This window comes from Thalassophryne amazonica, chromosome 19 (genome assembly GCF_902500255.1).
Source record: "Thalassophryne amazonica chromosome 19, fThaAma1.1, whole genome shotgun sequence".
Lineage (NCBI taxonomy): Eukaryota > Metazoa > Chordata > Actinopteri > Batrachoidiformes > Batrachoididae > Thalassophryne > Thalassophryne amazonica.
In genome coordinates this window covers 58,147,710-58,169,150 of record NC_047121.1, presented here as the reverse complement: position 1 = coordinate 58,169,150, position 21,441 = coordinate 58,147,710, and the positions used below count along the sequence as shown (strand labels likewise).

At 45.4% G+C, this 21,441-nt stretch overlaps 1 protein-coding gene across 1 annotated transcript in view; it reads left to right on the top strand.

Moving 5' to 3' along the window:
- ralgapa1 (Ral GTPase activating protein catalytic subunit alpha 1) overlaps positions 1 to 21,441 on the top strand; it is a 119,489-nt gene that overhangs the window by 46,440 nt on the left and 51,608 nt on the right. Inside the window, 6 exon segments of the mRNA XM_034195050.1 lie at positions 6 to 74; positions 202 to 339; positions 9,409 to 9,592; positions 16,132 to 16,250; positions 17,316 to 17,435; positions 20,382 to 20,949. Coding sequence (XP_034050941.1) covers positions 6 to 74; positions 202 to 339; positions 9,409 to 9,592; positions 16,132 to 16,250; positions 17,316 to 17,435; positions 20,382 to 20,949 — 1,198 coding nt within the window.

Below are 21,441 nucleotides of genomic sequence, written 5' to 3'. Positions count from 1 at the left end.
GTTAGATTCTCATCGCCACCATCACGTATCTACTGCCGTCCACAGAGATGTCTCCTCATGAGCCAGATAAGAGGGTAACGCGGATGCAGCCTTAGTCTGGTGGTGTATGTGTTGTGGGTTTCTTCTAAGTGTGTGTGTGTGTGTGTGTGTGTGTGTGTGTGTGTGTGTGTGTGTGTGTGTGTGTTTGTTTGTTTGTTGCAGCTGGTGGTGTCCCTCCTCCTGTGTCTTCTGGACTGGGCCATGGCTCTACCTCCAAAAACTCTGCTTCAGTCTGTTCACACACAAAGTCCACCAGACAGAGACCAGCCCCCCAAGACCTTGCTCAGCTGCATCTATAAGGTACACATCTTCAGACTGTCTTTTCGTGTCACACTTTAAGTAGAAAAATCAACATCAAAACACAACAAAAGAAAATTCTGCACCCCTAAAAACAGTTAAAATGATCATATTTTCCAGTTGCAAGTTGCAGGGTTTTCTTTCTTTTTTTTTTTAAGTAGTTTGGCTGGTCCTGCAACTTATGTTCCACAGCGAGTTATATATGAAAAACTGCATTAGCAACAATGGTGACAAGATGACATTGTCTACATGTGACAAGGTGGTCCTGTACACTGATCTGAGGGATGTCCTATGAGTCTCACTGTAGACCAGAAGGTGGCAGTAATGCACCATTAAGCTGGTTGTCAACCTCTGTAAAACAAGATCTGTGTTGTGTGGGCCGCTGAAGAGGAGGTACTGCTGGCCCACCACCACCAGAGGGCGCCCTGCCTGGAGTGCGGGCTCCAGGCACCAGAGGGCGCCGCCGCCCCACAGGAGCAGCCTTGGTAACAGCTGTCACCCATCACCTGAGACAGCTGACGGCAATTATCACTGGGGTATATCAGCAGGACGGCATCTCCACCTCATCGCCGAGATATCGTTTCTACCGGAGAGGTAACATATCGAAGCATACAGAGTACATATTTTTTGACTGAGCTAGTTTATTGGATTACTGTTCCAACGAGAGGTGGAGGTACCTTTCCTGCCGTTCGGAGTTCTGGGTGCAAACGCGCCCCCATCTAACTGTTCTTTTTCCCTCGCCAGCAGTACCAGGTCCGACACGCGGAGGCAGTGGCCACCTGGGAGTTCGGGACTTGGCGGCTCCAGTATTCCCGGGGTCCTGTGGCGGAGGAAGCCGTGTGGTTCCGGTCTTACCTTGGAGAGGCGTCTCCTATCTTCGAGCCTGCCCACACGACACTTTTGTGTATTGACTGTTGTCCATTTCTGTAATTGGTTGTATTCGTTGTGCACATTCACAACAGTAAAGCGTTGTTATTTTGACTTACTCCATTGTCCGTTCATTTGCGCCCCCTGTTGTGGGTCCGTGCTCCTACACTTTCCCAACAATCTGAATAAGAAGGATGTGCTGGGTCTTATATGAAATTAATAAATCATGTTCTCAAACTGAAAGGTAATGATCTTGAGAAAACAGGGACATAACCATCACAATACTTAGAACTCCGCTTGTTTGTACTGTGGGACAACAAGAATAACAGTAAGCGGGACAGCTAGGCTAATGTAAAGCTACTATGTTTTTAAAATGTACTGTTTAAAAATATTACATTTAGCAAGGGAAAAGCAAGGGTGGTTTGTTCATAAGGGCGATTTGGGCGGCGCACTGCCAAATGGAAAAAGGAGGGTTTTTTCCCGTCTGAGTCTACCGCTGGTACAGTGGTTATCAGTGTTCAGACAGTTTGAGCTGCCTCTGAATGTAATTGTCTAGCAAGTCCCGCCCATTCTGGCGCAATTTCAGTCAGGTTAAAAATTGCTCCACACATCTCTTCCAGGCTCTCATGTAAAATCAATATTTTTCACAAAACGAGAGTTACGAATGTAACTGCGGTTCTATGAATTCCAGATGACCGCCAGAGGTCAGTGCTTTAGCACCTGGATAACTACATGTGCGCAGCACAGAGGTCGAGAATATATACCAACAAAGTCACGCCATTGAATGTGACCTGGATGACGTCACTGGTTGTCTTTATATACCAGACGCACCTAGCGCTCGCTTCTTTTTGGAATGAATTTGCAAGACTCTGAGTGACAAGCAACTCTGGCGGTCATCCGGAATTTATAGAACCGTAGTTACATTCGTAACTCTCGTTCTGTTTCATTCCTCCTGACCGCCAGAGGGCGGTGCTTTAGCACCTGGATGACTTAATGCCAACAAGGTCACGAAGAGTCACACTCACCTCGCATCAGCAGTGGGGAGTGGAGGCAGACAACACTGCCGAAGTCACCACAGGAGGAGCAGCCACATTCAGTCTGTAATAGCGGGCGAAGGTACAGGACGAAGCCCACGTAGCAGCAGCACAAATATCACTCAAAGGGACACCTCTCAGTGCAGCCCAGGAGGTGGACACCCCTCTGGTGGAATGGCACGTAACCTTAGGAGGCTGAAGACCTCTGGACCTGTATACTTGTAAAATGGCATCCACGACCCAATGCGAGAGTCGCTGCTTTGAGACAGCACAGCCTCTTTTGTGATCACCGTAACACACAAACGGCATCCGTTTTCTGGATCCCGGCAGTCGCACTAATGTACTGCTTCAACATTCGGACAGGACACAGGGAACCTGAAACAGATCATTCTGGATCAGAATGCGGGACATACACAGCCAAGGAAACTGGCTGGTTAACATGAAAAGTTGAAATTCTCTTGGGTAAAAAAATGACACACTAAGAGGTGTGAACCCACTGACCGGCCATCAACGTAGACATGCCGGGCAGAGATTGCAGCAACATAAACCTTCAAGGTAGCGACAGAAAGTCCTTTCTCCAGCAGTTGTAAATATTTGAGGAGAATAGGCACAGGGCAACGCTCCGGGTCTAACTTTTGTTTCTCACACCACCGCGCAAACAGCTTCCATCTGTTGTCATACAAAGCCCTAGTAGAAGCAGCACGTGAATTAAGGATAGTCTGAACAACGGCCTGGTCACAAGAACTTAACAAGGAGTCTGGCCCCTCAACGGCCACACATACAGTTGAAGGCGTTCTGGGTGAGGGTGCCAAATCCTCCCCTGTAGCTGTGACAACAAATCCTTCCTCTGGGAGAGCCCAAGGTTCCCCCTCGAGGAGTTTGTAAATCATGGGAAACCAAATCCTCCCAGGCCAGAATGGAGCAACCAACAGCACCCTGTGGCTGCTCTGATCTATCCTGTGCAGTCAACATCAGCAGCGGGAGAGGAGGGAAGGCATAAAGGAGGAATCCGGCCACGGGTGAGCCAGTGCATCCTGCCCCAGCGGGCTGTCTGCTTCCAAGAGGGAGTACCACCGTGGGCAATGTGTCGAGGTGCTTGAAGCGAAAAGGTCCACTTCCGCTGCACCATATTTCTGCCAGATCATTTGGACCACAATCGGGTTCAGTCTCCACTCTCCCGGTGGTGGTTTCTGTCTGGAGAGTAAATCCGCTGCGCTGTTCTGTACGCCAGGCAGATGAACTGCTCTGACACTTTGAAGGCGAGGCAACGCCCATAAGAGAAGCTTCCGAGTTTCTGCCAATGAGTGATTGGACCTGGTGCCTCCCTGATGGTTTATGTGATAGACTGTTGACGTGTTGTCCGACCGGACAAGAACATGTCTTCCTCTCAGGGCCGGGAGGAAATGCTTGAGAGCCAGTCGCACAGCGCGAAGCTCCAGCACGTTTATGTGTTGGAGTCTCTCCTGAGGACTCCAGACTCCCTCACCATCCTGTGATTCCACACGGCCCCCCAACCTTTGAGTGATGCATCTGTAATAACCACCTCTCGGTGAGAAGGAACGGAGCCTAGAGGGACACCCTTGCAGATGAAGTCCACGTTCCCCCAGGGTTTGAGGTGCAGAAGGCACTGGTTGGAGAGTTGTACAAGCCTGTGCTGATGCAACTTTGAGTTGAGGCCTAGGTTGTTGATCCAAATCTGTAGGGGACGTAAGAACAGAAGTCCCAAAGGTACCACTAGTGACATTGCAGTCAATTTCCCCATCAACTGGAGCAGCAAACCAAAAGGCAGCGTCACAGCCCGTTGAATGTGTGAGACGAGACGAATTACATCGTCCACTCTCTGCGGGGATGGCGATGCAGTCATAGTCAGGGAGTTGATGGCAATGCCGATGAAGGTCGTTTGTTGACTGGGAACGAGAACTCTTTGCAAAGTTCACTGTGAGTCCTAAATGAGAGACATGGTTCAGTAGAAGAGCTGTGTCGTTGTGCACCTGCTCCTGAGTTGGAACGCAGACAAACCAATTGTCTAAGTAGGGTAGGATTCTTAATCCAAGAGCTTGCAGTGGGGCTAGTGCTGCAGCCATACATCTGGTAAATGTACGAGGGGCGAGAGAGAGGCCGAAAGGAAGCACCCTGAACTGGTATGCCAGACCTTCGAAAGCAAAGCGGAGAAACTGCCTGTGATGAGGCGCCACTGGCACATGGAAATAGGCGTCTTATAAGTCGACACTTGTGAACCAGTCTCCTGGTGTGATAGTTTGAAGGACGTCTACTGTGCGGAGCATGTGAAACTGCAGCACTTTGATATAACGATTCAGACGTCGGAGATCGAGGATAGGACGAAAGCCGCCATCCTTCTTTGGAACAAGGAAGTAAATTGAATAGAACCCCCTGAGCTGGTCTGAACTGTGAACTGGCTCTATGGTCCCCTTCTCCACGAGTTCCAAAATCTCCCGTTGTAGGGCGGCAGACTGCACCGAGTCAGAAACAGTCATCCTCACCCCATTGAACTTTGGAGGATGACATCTGAACTGAATTCTGTAACCTTCGAACAAGGTTGAAATGACCCATGGGTCTTGAACTTGATTTGAAGTTGATTTCGTGAAAAACGGCTGGGGGCCAAACATTGGCAGTCAGACCTGACCACCTCTGCCTCGCATCCCTGAGGACCTCTGGGCGTGATTACTGGAAGCTCTGTGAAACTGTTCAGTTCTCAGGCGTCTGCCCGTAGGCTCCCGAAAGGCAGGCCGCTGGGGGAACTGGCCCTCAACTGCAAAAGCACGTGCAGCTCTGGGAGTCGGCGGAAGCCTGGATGTAGAGTGAAAAGCTGTAGCACATCTGACTGGCTGAGGTCTGGAAGACCGGTGTAGGTCAACAAACTGTTGCCGAGATTTACTAGCCTCAACAGCACGCTCCAAAGTTTGTTGGACCGCAGGTCCAAATACTTGGCCTGGAAGAACCGGCAGCAAACGGAGTGTGCCTCTGCAGGATTCGGACAGGGGGGACTGCGCAAGCCACACCTGACGTCTAGTGATGGTAAGGGTTGACATCAGTCTGTCAAGCTCTCTGGACATATAAGCAAAGGTTTGGAGTAAGGCATCACTAAGACTTTGCGTAGCATCGTCAACCTCTGCCTCCCTCAAAGACTTTGAGAGGACAAGGGCTAAATGGGACACGGAGTTGCCTAGGCGACCGATGCGAGCAGCTATGTCATAGCTTTTGGTGAGGAGGTCATCAGTGACCCTACACTGAGGACGTGGGCAGCGGGCATCCGGCCGAGCAGCATCAGCTGGAGCCACAACCAGGTTTGTAATAATGCTGTCAACGGCGGGCATACAGTTCAGACCATACTGCACCGAATCACACATAGAGCTAAGGGCTCTGCAGTCCTGTGATAGATGGGTCAGTGATTTGGGGTCCACCCAACATCGGTGGAGCTCCTCGATATATGGTTGTGAAACTGGAACGTTGAACTCAGGCTTCTGAGTGACTTTGAAAAAGGCACTTGAAGCGGTGGTTTCCGCAGGGGGATTGTCGACCCCAAGCCTGGATAAAGCCAACTGAACAGCTTGCTTGACAAAGGATAGTCCAGGTCCGGTTTGCGGCAGGAACTCTGCCTCAGAGGTGTGAGAGCCCACTAATGAATGGCTTGGAGAAAGACCCCTCTCATCCTCATCCTCCACACAGTTTATATCACTTGTCATGTACAAGGAATCAGTCGCAGCAATAGACACGACATCTTCCTCCTGCTGAGTAACTGGTCTGATCAGCCTCATTAGGGACAACAGGAACTGTCACTGCATCCCTAGGCTGTAGATTCAGAAGCAAGGACTTAATCTGAGCAAACTCAGAAGTCAACGTTTCGACCTTTTCAGCCAAAGCATGGTCATGAGTAACCTTCTTAGCAGAAGGGGCTCCTGCAAGGGCATTTACGCCACTTTGGTTCCTTCCTGGGGCTGGAGGGCAAAGTCGCACTAGATATTCCACTTTCCAATGCCGCAAGTCTAGCAGATCTCTCTGCCAGTGGCATACTGGCACAATTAAGGCAGGCATCTCCAGTCAGGGCTTCCCTCAGGTGTCCGATCCCAAGACACAAGGGGCAAAACATATGTCCATCATCTGGGCTCAAGGGAGCCAAACAGGTACTACAGCCATACAACAAAGGCCCTGTCAACATTGTGGACTGCGTGCAGATGGCTAACGCAAGCCCTGTTGGTTACAAATGGAAAGACAAAGCCTGAATCACACGCAGTGTAAATAGTAACACGAGGCACGGAGCGTGAAGCACTCACAGCCGTCGACTTGACACGAGGCACGGAGCGTGAAGCACTCACAGCCGTCGACTTGACACGAAGGACGGAGCGTGAAGCACTCACAGCCCAAGTGCTAAGTCACTTAGAGCAACGACGACAACACTAACTGCTAGCGGAGCTGTTAAACTTAGCAAATGGCGGCAGTGCAGACGAAGTACTTCAAGGAGTGGAAAACACTCACGGCAAGCCCAACACAGTACACTATACTGGTTCTGATACACACACTACCACGTAGTTAACGGGGTTAGTGACACAACTAAACAAATAGCCAGCTTTCATCGAAACAACACAGCTAATGTGCACAGAGGAAAATATCCAGCAGGGCAGCGGCAAAGGCGCGCACCTGGCGTTTAGGAAGGTGTACTCACGACAGGCGGCAGTCACGAATACAAATAAACGGTGAAGCCGTGTCTCGCAGCCTCTGGAGGTCGTGTGCAGTGCACGTAGCTCCAACCGAAGGTGGGTTGCGAGGCTACAAGCGAGAGCGGCAATCGCAGCTAAATGCGTTCTCAACCTCTTAAGAATGCGAGAATGTAGAAAAAGAAGCGAGCGCTGGGTGCGTCTGGTATATAAAGACAACCAGTGACGTCACCCAGGTCACATTCAGTGGCGTGACTGTTGGTATATATTCTCGACCTCTGTGCTGCGCACATGTAGTTATCCAGGTGCTAAAGCACCGCCCTCTGGCGGTCAGGAGGAATGAAATAGAACAGAGCTTTCAATGCAATCTCTCTGGGTTCCGGGCGTGCGCAGCACATTACGTGTTTACATCAAATGCAGCTGTGAAAAGCACAGGCTGTGGCGTTCATCAATGCTGCATTCAAAACCCCTGAGAAGCTTGGACTCCGAGCTTAGTAAGTGGATTTACCGAAGTGACGGACGGGGTTTTTTTTGTCACTTTGCTGGACGTTTCTGTTTAAATTTTCTAAAATGATCTTCCTTAAACTCAAACTGAAATCATATCTCTACAACATGATATAAATTAATTAAAAATATAAAAGCCAAGATGATGGGTTGCATAAGTAATGGAACACTTTGGTATAATACCTGTAAATAATCAGTTTTATTGCCAGTTTTCTTCAGACAAGGCAGGGGCTGGATACGTGAACATTTCCAAAGTCACTGAATATGTCTTGGACTTTATTTACATCAATTATGAGGAAATACAAACAGTTTGGCACCCTATGGTATATCTGTAGATACCTGTATGGAGTAGATAAGATAGTGTGCCTCGCAGTATCCACAACACCACTGCAACCACCCATGCAGACAACCGGTCCATCCCTACATCTCTAAAGTAATCATCTATCTGCCACAGCCAGGTAAAACGTGGGCATGTCCTTGACCTTCTCCAGCTAATGGAGTCCTCAGCACTCAGGTACCTACATGTACAGAGAAACACACCACATGAACAAAATGTTGAAGCTGACGCTCCATCATAATGCACGTGATCCTTCTCACTGAGTCTCTCTAAGGAACCACTCGTTTGATACAAATTCATTCCAGCGGGACCCAGATAATCCTCCACAGAGACCTGGTACCAAAGACATCCATTCGTCACCTTTGGTCACTGGTTAGAGTCAAAATCTGATAACCAGACAGGAAGCACCAGGACCCTAAACACTTGGACCTTCATTCTCCTGCAGATATATCAATGTCATTAACCAGGATACTTCATGAAGTTGCGAACTGGTTAACAGTCTAATTCTACCCACAAAAAACGTATTACCAGAATAAATTATTTGTGTCCAAATGAACGTATTGTGTTCTCATTCAGACCTGGCATGGTGATCAATCAGGCAGCCTGGTGTTTACAGTTATAAATTTCAGGAAATTCTCAATATTTTGAAATTCAGCTTATGAGTTTTTTTCCAGATATTAAAAATATGGCTGTCAAAATAACATTTTAATTTAGATTAATTAATTGTAACCCTTCAATTTAACAAAAAAGACCCCAAGTTTTTTTTTTTTTTTTTTTTAAATAGCGGCAAGCAAAAATAACACTATCAGCATGTCTATGGTGCACAGATCCGTTTTATGTTGTTTTCTGATGTGAAAGTAGCCTTGTTAATGTTTCCTACTGCTCAGTGACACATGTATGTGAAATACTTTTCATACCAAACTAACTTGCTTTAATAACTGTCATTGTTTTATTTCAAATCTGGAGTTTTGTGCATTTACAGACGTTCATGCTGAAAATGCTGATTAGGGTTTAATCATCTTTAATTAATAGCCACACGGAGCTCTTACATGGTGAAAACAGTCTAACAATGTTTAATTCATGATCTTTTTCATCCAGATTTTAATGTTCATTGGGCATAGACTTGGATCCAATGGGATAATTATGAAAGGGGTTATACTGTATAAAATCATCTTTTACATTTTAATGTGTTTGATATTTAATGTTCATGAAGCAATGGAGACACGCACATCCAAAACACGTACAAAGGCTCGCAGGACCAAAAAAATATACCAAAGATAGACACCAGATGATCTGCACAGCCACAGTGCTCCAATACAAAAAGGACTTTAACAAGACATGAAAGTGTAATGTTTCAGGCGACCAGCCCTTCGTCAGACAGGGTGATATTTAATGTTCAACATCTCCAACATCCCAAAATTCCACAAGTGTTTTTACAGATGTTCTCCTGATTTAAGCAGAATTCATGCCTGACACAGCTTGTTTAACACCTCTGACATATGTAACAGAAATAAGCCCACCCCCTCAGATCCTCTAATTTTACCCCAGATTATTATTATTATTATTTTTTTTTTCTGTGACATTACTTCGTTTCTCAGCTATTCATCCTTGAACATTTGCCCGACAGCTGAGTTTGTCTCTTTGCTGGTGTGTTTAGGTGTTGCATGGCTGTGTCTATGGAGCCCAGTGTTTCAACAGTCCCAAGTATTACCCACTGCAGCTGTCCGACCTCTTGAGTCCGGACTATGATCCATTCCTGCCATTAGAGAGTCTCAGAGAACCAGAGCCACTGCACAGCCCAGACTCTGAGCGCTCCAGCAAACTCCAGCCTGTGACTGAAGGTACGTAATCAGATGGCTACAGTTCCGGTCACACTGTCCTACAGCCTTAAAAAAATCTTCTCCTCATGCCTCGTGCACAACAGAGAGGATGAGGAAATTAAGCAAGTTTACCCATCAAAATGGTTGGTGAGATTTCTCCAAATTATAAGATCTTTATCATTTTTGCATTACATACATCAATTAGTGCCAGAAATCCAGGAATGTCTGATCTGCTGCACATGTAATCCACATGAGACCAGGGTGACTGTTCCCAGGGTCTGAGTGATTTTATAAAAAGGATTTTGTTTACACTGGAAAAGAAGATTGATTGTTTCTGCATTCAGTGGGATTAGCTCTGCTGCTCCCTTCCACTGGAGAGCGATATGCCTGCTGACGAGCCTGCCAAAGAGCGCCAACGGTCTTTTGCCTTTAGAGGGTTGGGACTGGTGTGGTGCCCACTGCCCAGGTCCAAACCTGAGGCTGTTCAGGCGGGTCAGCACCTGGAACATCGTTCATTCCCTGAGTTAGGATGACAGTGTACTGCTGTCGAGAGTTTGGACTGCTCTGTCGGAGGATTGCAGACCAGGAAGTGGTCAGGTCTCTACAGGTAGCCTATGTTTGGTGTAGTGAATCCAGTAGTCGGTGTTGAGGGTGTGACAGATTACCTCCTTGGAGTGATGCCACAGTGAGTGTTGTGAAGCTCATACTTGAACATTCTTTGGGCGTCTCCTCTGTGGTGTGGGAGAGGAATACATTTTACTTGGTGGTAATGGAGCAGGTGGAACCTACCTTGGATGCTCTTGGTTATACTTCCACTCATAAGTTTTTCTCTCTCATGTCTTCTTTCCTGTCCTTGTTTCTTCTTCTCTTCTTCTTAGTCGTGGCTGTTTGTTGGTTGTGGCTGTTTGGCCATCGTGGCTGTTTGTTGGTCAATAATTTTTTGCAGATTCGTGTCTTCTGTGCACATTGGTTTGGAACTTTAGGCTGTGCTGGCGGCTCGTTGCATATCTGCAGTCTGCACGCTGGCCTGTCGATAACAAGCTGTTGTAGTGGTGTATTGACACTGATTAGTCCTGATGTGCTGCAGCTCGCTGTGTGATGGCATTGGCTTCTTCACAGCATGAAACAAGCTATGTAGAAACTCTGAGTGAAGCGCAACAGAACTTTATTTCTACGCCTCTGAAGGAAACATGCCGCACTGTGCAAAAGGTTTAGCGTCATTCACATCTTCATCACTTAATCTAAAAGTTCAACAGCTGCAAATAATGTTTTCATGAATTCAGTTATTTTGATGAGCACGCTGACAAACGCTTGATTTAAATAAACACAATTCAGTGTCAGGAAAGAGAACACAGCCTCAGGTTTAGGACAGAGCTGTTTTACCACAGTGAAGGCAGGGGGTGTCACTGTGGGGAGGGGGTTCGTCCATCAGTGTGTCAGTCACTCACTCATTCATGCAGCATTTCACTTCTGAGTGAGATTTCTTCAGTTGTGCTGGTCCAATTCTCACCAAACTTATACAAGTCTATTCAGTCAATCAATCAGTCAACACTTATTTGTTTCACCCTTTACAGCATCCAGACGGTGTCCAAAGTGCTTTCCAGTAAACTCAACGATCAAGCATTCACAAAAATAAAAACCAAACATACGATAGAGTTAAAAAAGGCAGATGAACACAAAACATGTCACAGCATCACTAGGTATTAAAAACCAGTTTAAATAAATAAGTCTTGAATTTTGCTAGGTCAGAAATAATGCATAAATTAGGAGGTAACTTGCTCCATAGTCTGGGGTCAGCTATCGCAAAAGCACAATCACCCCAGATTTTTTAATTTGATCTCAGAACATCTAAGTAAAGCTCACCAGACGCCCGTAATGTCCTGCTGTCAGTGGAGAGAGTTAAAATTTCAGACAAGTAGGAAGGTGCAAGGCCTTTAATAGATAAGATAAGATGCCTTTTATTGTCATTGAATAAAATTCAACAAAATTTAAATTGCAGCTTCACCTTGTTTAACATAAAACCTCATACAACAATTTAAGACAAAGGACAAAAATACACATTCAACTATATACACAGAGAATACAGTAGGCAAATGCAGCAGGGAATATCAAAAAGTGCTGTATGCATAGCAGCTCTATAGATACAAGTGCTGTGTGCATGACAGTTCTATAAACAAAGTGCAATGTGCCAGGAGTTGCAGACCCTGTAAATAAATAAATAAATAAAACAGGCCAGAAATACTGAATGCATGATTACAGTCCCTAAAAAGGTGTGTGTGTGTGTTTGTGTCGATAACTACAGAATGATGGAGTGTATATGAAAAAACTACAAGGGAGGGGGGCAAGGGCTAATAGCTCTGACAGCCCTATGAAAAAAACTGTCTCTCAGTCTATTTGTAGTAAGCCTTATATTTCTGTACCACTTGCTTGATGGAAGCGGTACAAACAGTCTCTGGCCCGGGTGACTGGGGTCTGCAGCGATAGATTTGGCCCTTTTCTTGACACGACCCTCATAAATGGAGTCCAAGTCTGGGAGGGGGCAGCCAACAATGCCCTGTGCTGTCCTCACCACCCGCGCCAGACTCTTCTTCTCCTGGGCCGTGCAGCTGCCGTACCACACAGTCACACTAAGGCAGAGGATGTTCTCTTTTGTGACCCTGTAAAAGTTTGCCAGCAGTCGGGAGGATAGTCCAGTGCGTTTCAGTTTCCTGAGGAAGAAGAGCCTTTGTTGCGCCTTCTTCACCAGATGGGAGGTGTTCATAGACCAAGACAGATCAGATGTAATATGGAGGCCCAGAAATTTGATGTTATCCACACGCTCCACCACTTCTCCGCCTATGAGGAGGGGGACGTGGTCCATTTTCTTGGCCCTCCTAAAATCCACAATGACCTCCTTGGTCTTCCCTGTGTTCAGTGTCAGGTGGTTAACTGACCACCACTCAATAAGCCGCTGGACCTCCTCTCTGTAGTGGGTCTCATTATTATCTGAAATAAGACCCACTGCTGTGGTGTCATCTGCAAACTTCACAACTGTGTTTGTGGGGTGGATGGCAATACAATTGTGTGTGTGAAGAGGGCTGGGCTAAGCACACAGCCTTGCGGAGTGCCTGTGTCAGGTCTCATCTTATCTTAGGGACCTCATACTACCATATCACCCCAATAGAGCGCTTCGCTCTCAGACTGCAGGCTTACTTGTAGTTCCTAGGGTTTGTAAGAGTAGAATGGGAGGCAGAGCCTTCAGCTTTCAGGCTCCTCTCCTGTGGAACCAGCTCCCAATTCAGATCAGGGAGACAGACACCCTCTCTACTTTTAAGATTAGGCTTAAAACTTTCCTTTTTGCTAAAGCTTATAGTTAGCGCTGGATCAGGTGACCCTGAACCATCCCTTAGTTATGCTGCTATAGACTTAGACTGCTGGGGGGTTCCCACGATGCACTGTTTCTTTCTGTTTTTGCTCTGTATGCACCACTCTGCATTTAATCATTAGTGATTGATCTCTGCTTCCCTCCACAGCATGTCTTTTTCCTGGTTCTCTCCCTCAGCCCCAACCAGTCCCAGCAGAAGACTGCCCCTCCCTGAGCCTGGTTCTGCTGGAGGTTTCTTCCTGTTAAAAGGAGTTTTTCCTTCCCACTGTCGCCAAGTGCTTGCTCACAGGGGGTCGTTTTGACCGTTGGGGTTTTTACGTAATTATTGTATGGCCTTGCCTTACAATATAAAGCGCCTTGGGGCAACTGTTTGTTGTGATTTGGCGCTATATAAATAAAACTGGTTGATTGATTGACTGTGTTAAGGACCAGAGAAGACGATGTAAGGTCACCTATTCTCACCACCTGAGACCTATTGGTAAGAAAGTCTCTGATCCAAGAGCACAGCAGCACAAGCAAACCCAACTGGTGTAGCTTCAGTGTCAGCTTGTCTGGGATGACTGTGTTAAAAGCTGAGATGAAGTCTACAAATAGCATCCTAACATATGTGTTAGGGTGCTGCAGATGAGTCAGGGCTGTGTGCAGAGTGATGGAAACAGCATCCTCTGTTGAACGGTTCCCTCTATAAGTGAACTGAAGGCTGTCCAGGTCCGCAGGAATGAAGTCTCTGATATACCTTAGAAGAATCCGCTTAAAGCATTTCATGATTACCAGGGTCAGAGCAACAGGCCGGTAATCATTCAGGCAGGTGATGGATGTCTTCTTTGGTATCGGTATTATGATGGAGGACTTGAGGCACCCAGGAACCTTGGCCAGACGCAAAGACAGATTGAAAATATCTGAAAACACTCCTGCTAGTTGATTAGCACATGTTCTCAGAGTCCGACCCGACACCCCATCCGGTCCTGCAGCCTTCCGGACGCTAATCCTCTGCAATGTAGACATCACCTGATGGTGCTGCAGGACAAGGGGCTGATGCTGCTCCCCATGTTGGGGTAAATGTAAATGTACAGCCTCCCTGCTGTTTGAAGTGTCAAAACAGGCAAAGAAGTTGTTCAAGGTGTCAGGCAGGGTGGGGTCATGGCTGGCCAGTTGGTTCTTGCGCTTATAATCTGTCATGGTCCTGATGCCTCACCACATATTCTGCGGGTCCTTATTATTGAAATGCTGCTCTATGCGCTGTTTATACCGGGATTTTGCCTGCTTAATTCCACTCCTCAGTTCAGATCGAGCCCTGCAGTAAGCCTGCCTGTCTCCAGCCCAGTACACAGCATCTCGGGCCTTCAGCAGGGACCGTACTGTGCTATCCAACCATGGTTTCTGATTGGGAAACTCCTTAATGACCTTTACAGGGAGGATAGCATCAGTACAGAACTGGATGTAACCCAGGACAGATGGTGTATATTCTTCCAGGTCTGCCCCATCCCTAAACCCACTCCAGTCCATATCCTCAAAGCAGTCCTGTAGTGCGGAGGAGGCCTCATCAGACCATACTTAAACTGTCCTGATGGTTGGCTTTGATCTACATGCCAGAGGCTTATAAGCAGGAATCAGCTCCACTGAACTGTGGTCGGACATGCCCAGATGTGGTGCTGCTACAGCCTTGTAAGCACCAGGAATATTACAATATACCTGATCCAAAATATTATTGTCTCTGGTAGGGAAGTTTATGTACTTATGAAATTTAGGAAACACTGCCTTTAATTCAACATGATTAAAATCTCCAGCCACAATCATAGCCGCCTCTGGTTTGGCATTTATCTGCTCATTAATCAGGCCGTACAGCGCCTCTAACACTACTTTAGCATTCGCCCGTGGTGGTATGTAGACAGTTCCGATCACAATAGACGAGAGCTCTCTCACCAGCTTAAAAGGTCTGCATTTCACCGTCAAGTATTCCAAATCATCCATCCATCCATCCATTTTCTTCCGCTTTATCCAGAGTCGGGTCGCGGGGGCAGCAGCTCAAGCAAAGCCGCCCAGACCTCCCGATCCACACACATCTCCCCCAGCTCCTCCGGGGGAACCCCAAGGCGTTCCCAAGCCAGCCGAGTCCTTCCAGCATGTCCTGGGTCTTCCCCGGAGCCTCCTCCCAATGGGACGTGCCCGGAACACCTCTCCAGCGAGGCGTCCAGCGAGGCATCCAGGGGGCATCCGGAAAAGATGCCCGAGCCACCTCAACTAACTCCTTTCGATGTGGAGGAGCAGTGGCTCCAAATCAGGAGAGCAAAATGTTGCAACAATATATGTGGCTGTGCACCAAAGATTGTTTACATACAGCGCCAGGCCCCCACCTCTGCTCTTACCCGAAGCACAGTCCTGTCCGCCCGGAAGAGAGAGCGTCCCTGTCCGTAAGTGGACAGTGGCACTTTTTGTAATATTGTCACTTTGCACCACCGCAGTGGAGGTGAAATGAAACAATCCAGATGTTACCTTTAGTTCAAAAATATGAGATTAACCTTTTAGGAATGGCAAACAATTTTTATACACAGTTCCTCCATTTTCAGAGGTTATAAGTAATTTTTAATGCAAATTATCACTTTTGCAGCCACGTTCAGTAGATGAATACATGAAAACTTTCTGGACTTCATTTCCATCAGTTAGGAAGAAATACAGACAGTACAGGACTGTAGGGTAACTCTCTGGAGGAAACAGTTCTCAAAACCTGAGTTACCATGTAAGAAGGAAACTAATGAGGGAAGCCACCAAGACACCCAGACAACCCTGAAGGAGGTTATAGGCCTCTGTGGCTATGAAGAAAGAACCATTTCTGTTGCATCACCAGTTATACAGCTTTGTGGTGGAACACAAGCTTTCCAAAAGTAAAATAAAATGAATGAATAATAATAAAATGAAATTACAGCTATAGTTTGCCAGGAGGTACATGGGAGACTGGAGCTTAGACTTGATTCTTTTTCCCATATGAAAATTCTTCTGTGTCGTTACAATCAGTAACGACACAGAACAGCAGCAATGGTGTCGTTACAATGAAAAGAATCACTTATCGTTCAGACATGCACATGTCTCCAAACCAGACATTGTCAGGTATGTGGAGAGACAGCTGGTGGTGTTAAATGGTCTGTGTCAGTCTCAACATGTCTGGAACACATTAGTGAATTTGCATTTGTGTCTGCAGTTCGGACCCGGATTCAAAAAGGTCTGGTTTCAATCGCGGCCAGAACAGTGATCACTCACCTGGTCAACCATCTTGGACATTACCCCATGTCTGGAGGACCTGCGACTCTGTCCACTCAGGTAATAAAATGAGGAAAAACTCCACCCTGGATGTCTCACAGTTACCAGAACCCTGGAACCAAAATGCTCCCAGTCTTATAGTCACGATAACTGGACAAATTAACGGTTTAGGGTGAGTTGGTTTAAAAAAAAAAAAAAGAAATAACAGTGTTTTGTCATTGATCGCATTCAATTACACTTAAAAATGTCATAAAATTTAAAACAGGTGAATAAAATAGCCTGTGATCTAAAGATGAAGTTGCACCTTATTCACAACAACAAAAAAAGTCTAAATATTGTTTTTAAAAGACTAGATCAGGGGTGGGCAACTTGTTCCAGAAAGAGCCAAGACGGTGGAGTGACTGATTAACTGATTTCATCTGCTCAAAGTGATATTAATCAGTGAAATCACCTGCTGGAGTCAATGGCTGCAAAGAAAACCTGCACCTTCTTGGCCCTTTCTGGAACAAGTTGCCCACCCCTGGTCTAGATTAACAGACAATAGAAGAAAAAGAAGAGATTGGGTCTGTGTCACATGCAATCTGCTGGTGGTCATATGAGTGAGGCAGTCATGCAAAAAACTGTACTGCCCTTGGAGCGAGACTCCACGAAGCAAACACACAAGTAGAAGGTCAAGGACCACCATGACTGTGGAGGGTGAACTAACAGGTCTGACAAACCTCAGAAATATCATCTAGCTTGTCTTGACTCTGCAGTAACCTGAAGATGGATCGAAGGGCTCTTCACTCCATCTTGAGCTTTCAAAGAAAACACACGGCAGGATTTCCTCTGCCATTGTATGAGCCTGGCAGGTCACCATGCCAAAGCTGGACCCAATGGGCTCCACATGCTCTGCACACTATTCAGTAATCTGAATGAGAGCAGTTCTAAAGTAACTGAATTACTCTTATTGTCGAATTACTCATGAGTGAGTGAATCCACAATAACTCCCAAATTAACATCTCCATCATCTTTTTTACTGTGTCACGAGTTTCTTATGCCAGGCGTGATGTGATTAAATTTTGATCAATATATGGTAGGTATTGGGTAACATGCAAATATTGATTTTACATTTGTGTGTTTCAGGTGTGTGAGAACCAGGACAACCCCTACTGTGAGAGCACAGACCTGGGACCAGAACTTTTCCATTCACCAAACCTGCAGTTCCTGGTTCTGAACGGATCCACTCTGCTCTCAGTGCTGCAGGTGAAACTGAGACTGCACGAGTCCCAACACTGTCCGCTGACTTACACAATGATTTCATGGATGAAAGCTTGTTCAGATATTTTCATTCACTTCATTTTGACAAATAATTACACCGTTATTTCTTGCAGAAACTTTGTTTCTTCCAGTCATGTGATGATATTCAGCAGAGCTCGGTCCATTACAGGAACAAAATGATGACAGAATCAGAGCATGGATGATGGCTCCTGATTGGTTAAAAAAATTCAAACAGCAAATTTTGAGTGATTCACGTGAGAAGGAATGAAAGAGCTCCAGGATTTCAAAACTGTGGTTACTAAGATTGAGTTCAACTAACAAACATCACACAAGACTGTGCAAATATTTTAGGCACATGCATCTGTTTGTCAACATCAAAACTCAGGCTGTTAAACTCCACACCAAGACAAATAAATACAAATCAGAACATGTGTGAATAACCACAGATAGCACAATAAACACCAGTTAACTCACGCAGTCACCCTGTCTGTTTAAATGATGCTTCAACATACAGTTTAAAGACTCAGGTTGTATTTAATCATTTTTTTACAGGTCAGGTCTGATCTAAGGTCATACACTGCAGCCACCACACTACAAAACCAACCTTGGGTCCTGGATGGTGACTATGCAGACAGATTGCCAGTCCATTTCCCTGCGTATTGTCAGGAAAATGGACTGCGTATTTCCATCATATGGTTAGTGATGCTTTCTCACAATGCACGTGATACAACTTATCTGGGTCTCCTTAACTAAGCATTCATTTGCCACAAATCCTTCCAGCTGGACCCAAGGAGCCTCCACAGAGACTTAGTAACAAAGACATCCAGTCTTCACCTTAGGTCACTGGTTGGAGTCCAAGTCTGACAACCAGACAGTAATACAGGAAGCACCAGGACCCTAAAGACTTGGACCTTTATTCTTCTGTAACAATATCAGCATCACCAAACAAACTGCTGAGATCAGTGAATGTCTCTACAAGTTCAGCACTTTCATCACATACTGATACACTTCTGATTGATGAGTCCAGGAAGTCACTGAAAGCCTCTCGACATGATCCAGCACACAGGTGGCTGAGTGTTAGGAGCACAGCTACTGACGAAGGCTGAGGACACGCCCAAGCTTCACCTAGCTGCAGCAGATAGATGGCTACTTTGGACAGCTGAGGAAGGACCGGTTTATTTATTTATTTATTTATTTATTTGAAGAGGGACAATGCACATTAATGAACATCAGTATAAAAACAAATGTAAATATGCCGGATTATAGCTACAAAACTAGTTTTCATCTGTAGTCCCTAGGCAGGCAAATACATAAGAAAGAAAATATAATATACAAAATAAGCAACATAAGGGAATGTTAAAAGTCTAGTGGTCACATGACTGGTTTGTTTTCAGCCATAGTTTGAGTTGAGCTCTAAACCTGATCAATGTAGGGCTCTCCCGTATGTGCAGAGGAAGACTGTTCCAGATGTTAGTGGCCCTCACAGAGAAAGTGTTCTGTCCAAAAGTTGTTCTCCTGTGGGGGACCTCACAGTCTCCTCTGGAGGAGGCCCTGGTTCTCAGGCCACTTGAAATCTTAGGTTTAAACAAGGTAGACACTGGAGGTGGGGCTAGTCCATGTAACGCTTTATAAATGTAGCATACATACTTAAAATTTATAAAAATTTTCAAAATTGAAAAGATTGTACTTGTTTAAAATATTACATACATGAAAAGAATTAGGTTTTCGGTCAAAAACTTTAAGAGATTTTTTTGTACAGTGATTCAATTAATTTCAAATTGGTAACTGTGGTGAGAGACCAACTTGTGATGCAATATTCAATATGAGATAAAATCATTGAATGGAGAAAAGACCTGATTTAAAATTTTTAAGGTTAAATTTGACAGTATTGGCAAGTTTTTAATATGATTTTTGAAGGACAAAGTGGAATCAAGTATCACGCTGAGGTACTTGAATTCTGTGACAAGTTGTAATTCTTCTCCTCTCAAGAATACTCCGGAACTTTTTATTTCTTTTGATTGCTTTGAGAACATCAAACAGACCGTTTTTTTGGAATTGAGAAGCAAACATGATTTAAAAAGCCAGTCATTTACTTGCTCCATGGCTGAGGTCAGAATAGAAGCTGCCTCTTTAACGCTCCTTGCATGAGTATAAATTACAGCATCATCTGCATACATTTTGGAAATTCACATTATTACATATTTTTTTGTGAAAAAAATTTTTGTGTGGTTGTCTACCTGCACTGCAAAAACTGTCCCTCTCAAAATAAATCTCATAATCTGAAATCGAGCCAAATTGTCTTGTATTAAGCAAAAAAAATCTACCAGTGGGGTAAGAAAAATTTACTTGGTTAGAATTCTCAAAACTAACAAAATGTCTAGGCACTGAATAATCAAAATGTGCCATAAAACTAGACAGAATTCTTATTTTAAGATTAGCCTCTCTCAAAATAAGGAAAACAATGTTGTTCCTTTGCTTGAAGGATTTGGAATCCGTTGCCTTTCCTTCTTACTGGTTAAATACAGCTTGATATTAGCTGGAAAAACTTAAGAAAAAGTGAGATACATTTTCCGAAAATAAGACTTTTTTTCTTATGTAAAAAAATGCTTGAAAAGATTATTTTTCTATTTAGACAAAAATTAAGTCAAATTTTCTTTAAACAAGTCTTTTTTTTTTTTTAGTTTCTTAGATATCAGTTTTTGCAGTGTGGGTGGTTGTTCTGTTCAGTTCTGTAGTATGGTAGATGTGGCAATGCACATCACCAGTGCGCACTCTCAGATGTCATCATCACAAACAGACTTTGTGTTGTTATGCATGGGGAAACACGATGTTGAACTAAATGGTAAAAGATGAGGTTTGGTCTTAGTTTTTACAATCCCCCCCCCCCCCCCCCCAATCCTTTTTTTATTTTTTATTTTTATTTTTATGCAGATCCAGTCTGAGTCTGGTGTACCAGGAGGAGGAATGACAGCCGGTTTGTCTTCTGCTTCCACCTGTGTTCGTGTCATCATCCGAGACGTGGCTGGGAAACACTCGTGGGACTCTGCTGTCCTGTACGGACCCCCACTGAGCTCGCCACGCAGCCCATCACACATCCAATCAGCTCAATGTGCCAGCCTTCATTTACGCACCCCACCGGGAGGTCCACCAAAAAAAACAGGAGTGGAGACAGAGGAAAACGGGATGCAGGAGAAGAACGAGGCAGGAGAGGGAGGGGGGATGGAGATTAAAGGCCAAGAGCTGGAGGAGGAAGGGGAGGAGAGGAAAGTGTGTGAGGAGCTAGGATTGAACAAAGGAGATGACCTCGAAGAGGAGGAGAGTGTGAATGCAGAGGGGGGGCAAGAAATGGAAGAGGAGCCAATCACGGCTCCGCCATTGGCTAAACGTGTGTGTCGGGAGGCGCTGCCAGTGTGGGATTCACTGAAGGACGGTGATGATGCGCTGGATGAAACGTTGCAGTATCTCGGATACTCGAGTCCAGAGTGTCTGCAGAGACCTGGTACGCTCACACAGACACTGTGCACGTTTTAGGCTTATCAGGGGCACAGACCCATACACCGACCGGCCAAACCTGAGACAGGATTAAGCCAGGATTGATCAGTTATCCTGTCTTAGTTTACCTATGACTTGCTTTCATCAAAGCAGTGTCACATACGTTACCATGGAAACACATTCTGTGGTCTGGAACACAGCTGGACTTGATGAATCCTGGGTTGTTGCTCTTTGGTCATCAGTCACTCAGTAACCAATTCCCACTGAAGAGAAATCAGATAAGATGATTTTTTTTGTTTCTAAAATACGCTCACGTTGTACATTTAAAAAATGACACATAAACAGGAAAAGGTTCAGAACACAAAAACAAAAAAAATGAGCAACATGAGTAACATCCGCAGTGCGGAATGTGAATTTTTGCATGTGTGTGTGAATGACAGCGTGAATGTGTAAATGACGGCGTACATAAAACTTTCCTCCAAAAGTGAAGGAGACATTT